The following is a 9543-nucleotide window of genomic DNA, read 5'->3' as shown; positions in this document are numbered from 1 at the left end:
ATGTGTTCCAAAGGCAAAGGTGAAGGCAGATGCTGTGCCATACAAATCATCACAAAACTTCATATTTCCTTGCAGGGTGCGATTTAGGGATGAAAGGTGGGTACTGGGTAGTGATATCAACCATAAATGCCAAATCAGCTATCCATTGTTTATTGCCGAGTTGTGAGATGTCTTTCTTTCTTCGGCAAACAGTTTAATCTCCGGTAGAAGGTCATAAAATCTCTTGAGGCATTCAGCTCGGCTTAACCATCTTACAGCAGTGAACATAACAACGTCACCATGATCAGCATCAATATCTGCGAGAAACTTTTTAAACTTACGATGGTTAAGTGCATTTGTTCGCATCCAATTTACTGTTGTTGTTACTATACGTTTGTCACATTAGCCATGTTCAAAGACTTAGCAACGAGACTTTCTTGGTGTAAAATGCAGTGATGCCATGTCACGGGAGCTAGGTTATCTTCTTCACGCCATTAGTTGATGAGTCCTTGAAGTCCTTGATTTGCGCCAAGCATAGAAGGACACCCATCGGTTGCCACTGAAAACAACTTTGATGGATCCAAATGTGCTTCTTGAAGAGCAGCTTGAAATTCACGAAAAATATCTGTTCCTTTTGTTGTGCCATGAATGGAACGCAAAGTTAGATATTCCTCGTAAATATTAAAGTTTGCCATGACTCCCCTGATAAACACAGCTAGTTGCTCTATATCGGTGAAGTCTTTTGAGTTATCAAGTGGCACCGAGTAATAAATAAACTTTTTTGACTGGTGAAGAAACTGTTCATGCTGGTCATTAGATATACATTCAACGCGTCGAGTTACTGTGTCATTGCTATGCTGTAATTTCTTTGCTTTAAGTTGAATGCTAGTAGGACAACATTCTTCAGCAAACATAACAATAGCCTGCTTCATAATGTCACCATCTGAATATGGCTTCATGTTGCGGGCTAGTAAATGGCTAACCTTATATGATGTCATAGTTATTTCTTCAAATTCCCAACTACACTTAAACATATTTGTTTGCTTGCTACGCGCTGACTTTAGTAATTCTAACTTCTGTTTCCTTGATTCACCTTTGTAGGCATCATACTTAGAAATGACTTTTGTAGTGCCCCCCGCAGAATGACTTTTGTAGTGCCTCTCAACGTTAAAAGCTTTTACACTGCTAATCACCACAGGACTCAAAAGGCAATGAGATTTGTTATCTATTTTAATTTGAAAATATTTCTCTTCCCAATCCTTTTTAAAAGTCCGATTTTTTTGCTGAAGAGTGCGAGCTTTCTTGGTAGGCTGATCTGACATATCGCTAGGCTAGGCTAACTAATTAACACTGCTAAAATAGCTTTTTGTAATTGCCATAGCTTGTCGATCAAGACAAATTATATTATGACGTCACAAACCACAAAATGATTTTACGCAGCGAGGTAGTAACCTGGTAAGATTAGTACTTCGTACACGGGATCCTTGCTGAGACAATTTGCTAATTCTTAACATGTTTTACTTACTTTGTTGCAATTCTGGTAGAAGTAATTAATTTTTCACTAAGTTAGTGAGAGCCGCATGCGGCTCTGAGAGCCGCGGTTGAGAATCACTGGTCTAAATGGATTCCTACCCTTACCTAGCTAAATTTATTTTACTTGGTGTAAACATAAAAAATAATACAACTTAAAACTTACAACGAGTTTCTTTTGCATGAGGTTGACCGGAATGATAAACGCTTTTGTAAAATGCCAACAATATAATTTATCATATATAACATTTTCCGTTAACGCCACTCTTGGTTGTACGATTTGCAATTCTGCTTCAGGAGGACTAATTTTTAACTCAAAGCTTGCGTCAACATTTTGTTTTGTATAACTATAAGAAGACAAAAAATGCAACTATTTTGTGGAGTTTAACCTCTTGGTTACAAAGTTCCAAAATTACCTCAAAACAATACGTACCGGTATAATACGCTGCTTTCCAAAACGGTCTTTTCTATTTATTCTACGATTTGAAAAATATTCCTGGAAACTCTGGGTTCACGCACAGGTACACTTGAGTGTCGTACTAAGCAGCTCATTAGAAATTTCGGTCTCATATAGTTAATAAAAAAGTCGTTTTCTTTATGAAATATCAAGAATAATAATGTTATTAGGCGTGGCAAAAAGTAGTTCGTATATATATATTTACCTGTAATCCTTAAAATTATAGTAATTTATGATAATAGTTATATAGCGATTCCACTAATCCAGCTTTTTAAAGTAATTATGATACTACATAATTCTAAATTACAGAATTGTTTTAACCTCTACCTATTTTGTTCTGCTTTCATTTGTGAGTGCACACATGCTGAGGGATTACAAATATAATTTTATTTGTGGCTTTCACGAAACTTAGTGATCCATAAATCTGCACACAATAAACTAAATGCAAACTTACACGATAACATAAACAGACCCTTTTTAAACTATTAGCTGCTATTTTGTTGTCAGTAAACTAATGGACATATTAAATGTTAATCAATAAATTAAAAAAATAATTAATCAGTCAATTTAACTCACCCGTCGCTGACACCACATCAGATCTCGACAACTAAACTTTAGCTTCCTTCGAACAACACGTGATAAAGGTGCAAGCGAATATGTTTTTTCGCTGTTATCGCGAAAACTTGAGAGAGCTGTAGGACAATCAATATTTAGAACAGTAATATGTTTTTCAACATAGTTTTTTTCATGCGCACTTAAACTGTAGTAAACTGTAATTCTCGACAATTATATTGACATAAAAGCAGGATAAAACGAAAATACTTATCAGACAATTCCGTCATTAATTAAATGTTAGATAATATCAAATATCAGTAAATTATTTTTTCGCCATTGTTATAAAAACTTTCCTTTTTATGTTGTGAAGTAACTATTTCTATGTTGACATCCGTTACCTGCTTCAAATATAAGATAAATTATAGAGATAGCAAATAACGAAACAATTATCGAAATAAACAAGGGCATACTACCACGTGCAGTGCCCATTCGGATGTGTTTGAAGGCGTCTCAAGACACTTTTAAGGAAGGGGCGGTACGCTATTCCTATCCATAACGCTCGCTCTATCCATCGCGTCTACAAGAGAACATTTCGGGGTGGGGGGTTGGCTATCGGCCGAGCGCGAAGCATCGGGAAAGCATATGTGGACGTGCGTTGTGACGTAACTCCGTCTTGCGCGTGTGTAGATTCACCTATCGAAGTAGATCCGCCAATCAGCGATCGAATACCGGACAGAATGAACCATCTCACACATCCACAGGAAACATTTGTATGGATGTCTTTATGCCGAGGCAATTGCAATATAGTTTTATTTGTGGCTTTTACGAAATTTAATGAGCCATAAATCTGCCAACAATAAACTGAATTGCAAACTTTCATGATAAAATAAAATATTCATCCTTTAAAATATCAGCGAGATTTTTTTGCCAGTTTTTAAATGGACATACTAAATGGTAATCAATAAATTTATTTCGCCCGTCGCTGACACGAAATCAAAACTCGACAAATAAACTTTCTCCTCCTTCGAACAACATGTAAAAATGGTCTAAGCTTAGTTTTTTGATGTTACCGTGGAAATTGTAGATAGCGAAAGGACCATCAATATTTAGAACAGGGGTGCCCAACCTTTTAGCTGTTGACGACCGCATTGACCGTCTTTTTTGATCTCACGGCCGCCAGTAAATTTGTTTTAGAGATGACGTCAGAAAGTTAAGTCATAACGTGATGTCATAGACCAACTATTCTTAAACAATTACTTGTTGTTCTCTAATGTTTTCTTGCAAAAATATGGAACTGAAACATAGGCTAGTATGATCGCGCAAAGCGCAAAAAATGCGTTTATTGAGTTTATCATGTGACGTGTGACGCAGCTGAGCAGCTGATCATTAAAACGGCGCGCATGCAGTTCCAGGGTGGTACCAAGTTTTCCCCTAAAAATTGCTTATAAGTCGCGCCTCACTAATTTATTTTTGCATCAATCGTAAAAAATTAACTTACATTTAGCATATCAACCATTAACGCATGCCAGCACGGACACGGCCGCCAACACATGCCTATTAAAATATGTGTTAACGGCCGCATAACTATTCATCGACGGCCGCATGTGGCCGTACGGCCGCAGGTTGAACACCGTTGATTTAGAACAACAATTTCAGTCTAGTGTTTTTTTAGCCTTCAACTGCAGTAAACTGCAATGCTCTCAAAAATGTTGGCATAAAAAAAGAATAAAACTAATGCACTGATCAGATAGTTCGGTTGTTAGTTGGATAAACAACAACAGTAAATTAGTTTTTCGCCATTGTTATAAAATGTTACCTCTATATCAGGGGTTTGGTAACTAATTCATAGTTCATCCCAGGTTAACCATTTTACTGACGATCACGGCCAGATTACTGTACGGATTGATTTTTTGTTTTGGTTGATCTAATGATCTAAGGAAATATAAACGAATATTTCGCAAAAGACTATATAATAAACTTTTTGTATTTTTCGTTTTTTCAACTTGTTTTAAATGTTTACCTTGTATTTCAATTAAACTGTTACCGGTACCCAACGATTTTCTTAAATAATCAGTATCTTGCTTTTCTTAAAAAAAAACATATTTGAATGGCTGTTGTTTTTGTATTTTGTTAATAGAGGCATTTTTAAGAGATTTGCATATCTTGGAAAACCAAAAATGCGTTCCCCGTTAGTCAAAAAAACAAAAAAACTCTTTACAAATGACTCACAACTCTTACAACAAAGCGTTGTTTAAATCAGTGTACTCGTAAAATGTAAAAATTTTGTTTTTTTAATTTCCAGCATTTTAGGTTTAACGGATAATCGTCCAAGTAGTTAGTTATTGACGGTGTGGTTTTCGTTGTTGGTGATCAACATTTTTGTTTTTTTCAATGAAAAATCTTCCATTCTGATAATAATATATAGGCTAATTAATATCATCGTCTGTCGAGTCAGTTGAAAGAGAAACCGACTAAAATAAAAGAGTTATATGTGCTAGCCTAATTTTCGAGTTTGTTACAAGGACGTTTTACACAGTTGCCTACTATAACGACGACCCAATGTTTTAGTCCTTGTACGTTATATCCAACTTTTTTAAAGATGTAAATTGCTTTGTCAAAGGAGTAGATTTCGCCTGTGGTGAATCGTTTACAAACGAAGATATCACCTCTCGTTCAATGCAACAGGCTCGGTAGAAATTCGTCAAACGGTCGTGCCCATACGGTCGTGTATTATCTGTAATATCACGGTCTGACCCGAGTTACCCGATCCGTTATTAGTGCATTGCCACGACCTCAAGCTCTAAAAGTCTCGACTTTTCTGCCATTGGATGCCCTAATTGTCGTAGACCTTTTTGCTTAGAAATGCACTAATTTCTAACGGATCGGGTGACGGCAGGGGCGCCCGCAGAAAATTTTCCAAGGGGGGGCAATCGGGAGCATAACCAGAAAATCGAAAATGGGGTCCTGAATTTTTAACTTAGGGAATTCCCCCATTTTTCGTCTGACGTTATTGAATGATGACGTCATAAAACAGTGACAGTTTGACTTCATAGAATGGTGATTGCAAGACGTGATAAAAAACTAATTAGAAATAGCCAAATACGTCCAGCAAAAGCGACCGCGTGCGTCGTCGACAATGCTGTCAGGCACCAGCTGCGAAATCACTGTGTGCAATCGTTAACTTGGGGCGAAAAAACAAACGAAGACCGTGAAATATGTGTGACTAATTGTGGTAGAATCACACATAATTCGACTATCATCTCTAGCTGAGCCATAACCGTAATCTCTAGCTGAGCTATAACCAAAGAAAAATAAGCAGCGGCAATATTTTGTAAATAAAGAAAATCTAAATATTAATCCGTTATAAAGAACGGCATTAAAGCCGGTATTGGCAGCATTTTTACTTTTCTTTTATATTTTTTGTGTTATGACAGCCGCTTTGTAAATATACGAATTTAAACAGAGCAAAACAGGATTATAGTTCGCCGTAAACACCTATTATTTATAGGGTGGCGACATACGTCAGTTAACCCATTCAACAATGGATAGAATTTTGAAACGCGGCAAGCGTGTGAGTGATTTTTGTCATGCGCTCAAACGAGAAAAAACGTTCCAGAACAGTAAGCGGCTTTTTTCGTAGACGACTGATGATTTCAATTTTCAAGAGAGATTCAATTTTCTCGAAACGCAGTTTTAAATTGTACGCGAAGCACAGGATAACTGTTGGAGTGTTCGGTGATTTGAGCCAGGGTATTTAAAGCAATCTGCAGTAGGGTTCCTCTTTTTCCCGGATTTTTTCACTCCCGGGAAACGGGATTGAAAAATGAAACTTCCCGGGAATCCCGGGGTTCCCGACGAAAAAATTATACCTAAAATTACGTCATTATGACACGTTTTAAATTATTTTATATTAGCTCCAAACATTTAATTAAGTTCATTTACGTTTTGTAGCATAGCTTCTGCAATCTTACAAGACCTTTTTGTATTAAAGTCAGGACCCTTATTTGTTTCAATTTAAAAAAAAGCGCATGCAAGGCGCATTTTATTGCTAGAATAAATTTAATTAGGTTTTTTCCGCTGGTAAGAGCAAATAAAGCAATGACGATAACATGGTTTGTACTATTTTTCGCGCTCCTGCACTTCTGCACGTAGGCCTATAAATTTATGCAAAAAACTAAAAAAAATTACCGCATACCATAACGCACATTATTTGGGTTAGCGTTTGGGTGAGAGTGGGTCAAGTGTTATTATATTTATTACTAATAATATCACCTGACCACCCTCATTTAAACGCTAACGCGCACCCCAACGTAAATAATGTGCGCTATGGTATGCGGTATTTGTAGACCGTTTTTTTGCATAACTTTCTACGTGCAGAAGTGAAGGAGCGCCCTATTTTTTTCGTTATATTTGTCAAAAACGAAATTTTTTTTAAAGTTTTGCTATGTTGCCGAATACCCGGGATTTAAAAAAAAATTCCCGGGATTCGGGATTGTTAATTTGCGGGTAACATTCCCGGAGAGGAACCCTAATCTGCAGTACAATATATATAGTGGCAGGATTTTGCATGACGTTAACTAGCGAGAATTTTAAACATTGGAATATAACAGATTGAAAAGATAGTGTGCGCGGGTTTGACTATCAAAGCCTACACCCTTCAGTCACCACTAGAAGTGGAAACGCAAGTCAAGTCAAGCTAAGAGTGTTTCAATAACAAGAGTAGATATTGTTCTTCTTATACCATTCAGAAGACAGTTTGTGGCGTATGCTGGTGCAATGTCACTTTGAAAAACAAAAATACCGGTATAAAAAATGCCAAGGTATTCTTGAAAAGTTGGTTTCGAATCTATAATAACAAAACTCTTTCTTGGCATGAAACGTTAATCGTTCGTACAATTACATTTGATTACCACTTGATAATGATTAGGCCAGAGGCTCCCAAATTTTTTTGGTCTGTGGCCCAAACGTCTATTTTATAGCAATTCGTGGCCCACCACGTGCTCTAAATTTGGACACAAACATTTTCTCCACCACAATAGCTACAACCCATTGTTAGGAGACAATGACCTTTCTTGCTAAAGAATTATTGTTTTTCAAAACAAAGCGCATAATATCTACAGCAGTATAGTGCGCATAATGTGTACAGTATAATGTTCGGCCGAACAAACGCTGACGACGCATCCAATGACAGATTTATTGCAATATTTCAAATTGAAGCAACTTTTTTTTTAAACATGTGTTTTGAAATAGGGGAAAATTATGATCATTGAAAACAACGAAAAATAATTAATTTAGATATTTGTTAAATTAATGTTTTGGGGCTCGAAATATAGCGCTTGGTTTTCCGAAATCCCTCTTACAATAACGCTGAGTAATTATAACAGCAAAAATAACGGTGTTAGTCTGTTTGCCTGATCGGCGCTTGCATAAGCAGCCAAATGTCAGGTATTTCCTTCTATACTTCTGTGCCGAATAAAATAAAAAAAACAGGAGCTGATTAAATTTATTTTGAGGATATGCCTCACCACCTGTGTTGATATTTACAGCCCCCCCCCCCCCCTTTATATTAAATCTCATCGCGTTTGCGAACCTAAAACTGTCGAGAGCTTTACAGACAAGCAGCACATCATGTCGAGAAGGGTTAAATCGCACGACGTAGGAAACTTGGACGGCAACCAGCTGGAGAGCAAGATACACGACCTGGTGGTGAACGACTGGCATCCCGACACTTCCCACAAGTTTAAAGTAGGGCGCAAGCAGGGCTTTACCATTGAGCCCAAGCCAACTCCTGCGCAGCCCGGCAATGGATTGGTGAAGTTTCGAGGCGAAGCGCCAAACTGGAATGAGTTGGAACGCAGCATGGACAAGAACTTTGATCGGCGCTACAGGGACTTTAGCGAAAAGCCATTAAAGGTAAGTAGCCTAAGGCAGGGTTTCCCAAACTGTGGTCCGCGACGACTGCACAGGTGGTTTGTGGCAATATGACAAAAAATTAAAAAGTCACACATATACGTTGTACAGTACGTAACCTTTTAAATATATATGCTACAGTTATTCACAACTTAATGATATCGAAAGCTTTTGCTATCCACTATCGTAAATTTTAGCGCCTTTGTTGTCAAAAAGTTGTTTACGAAAAATTCTCGTATTCCTCGTCTATGGCGTAATAATATATTTTATCGCAATTAGGAATTTGCGGTTTTGTTGAGATTATTTCAACTGTTTGCCTACCAAAAGTTAGCGCCTACGCAAAAGTTTGATGTTGTCAGCTTTTGTAAATAAATAAAATTCGATTGTAACTGTTTTTACTTTGTATTGCAGTCCGCGAAAAAACAGATTCACAAATAGTTGTCCGTGGTCCAAAAAAGTTTGGGAAACCCTGGCTGTAAGCGACTAACTCCTTAAGAAGTGATTGGTAACAATTTCAGAGTCTTTAGCTCTAAAACGACCTTTTTATATATAATAACCCTTATTCAAACTAAACCATAATATCCATTACCGAATGAACACCACTATAGAACAGTTGTTCTGATTTGGCATACTTTAAAAACAGTACAGATTCGCTTAAATGTCTGCAGCTCCGGCGCGACTCTGTTATCACTTGGGGATGTGCGATAACTTTTATGGTTTATTTAAGTTGGCAATTTGATATCAAAAGTCGTTAATACTTTAAATACGAAGTCTGTTGCCTACCCCCTGTGTAAGTCCCTATGTTACATCTCCATCAAATGTAGCAGCTTGTTTTGACTAAACTTAGCCTAAATCAGTTGTAAAAAGTAGCAAATAAAATTCAAACGGCCCCTACACAAAATAACTAATAAACAATAATAGCGTAAAACTTGCAAATCGAAAAATCGTTAAACAACTTTTTCATATACTTAACTACACATCAACACTAAGCGAAGAGTGAAACCATTCAAATTGCTATACATAAAGTAAATATTGTGTAAGAGCTCTGCCCACCCCGTTCAAAAATTGGCTAGGAGAGCGCTATAAAATGACATATCGACTTCTCCTCAAAC

General features: G+C 37.1%; 1 protein-coding gene across 1 annotated transcript; it reads right to left on the bottom strand.

Annotated features, from left to right (window-relative positions):
* Positions 1-473: 473 nt before the first annotated feature.
* LOC146138315 (general transcription factor II-I repeat domain-containing protein 2-like) lies at positions 474-977 on the bottom strand. The gene has a single exon (XM_083394566.1). It carries the CDS (start codon positions 975-977, stop codon positions 474-476), a length of 504 nt encoding a protein of 167 aa, XP_083250692.1.
* Between the last annotated feature and the right edge of the window lie 8566 nt (positions 978-9543).

The sequence above is a fragment of the Ascidiella aspersa genome, chromosome 7, assembly GCF_963924565.1.
Source record: "Ascidiella aspersa chromosome 7, kaAscAspe10.2, whole genome shotgun sequence".
In the NCBI taxonomy this organism is placed as follows: Eukaryota; Metazoa; Chordata; class Ascidiacea; order Phlebobranchia; family Ascidiidae; genus Ascidiella; species Ascidiella aspersa.
This window is presented reverse-complemented; position numbering and strand designations above follow the sequence as displayed.

Excerpts from the sequence above, each read along its gene's own strand:
- LOC146138315 (XM_083394566.1), bottom strand. The coding sequence starts at position 977 with ATGACATCATATAAGGTTAGCCATTTACTAGCCCGCAACATGAAGCCA.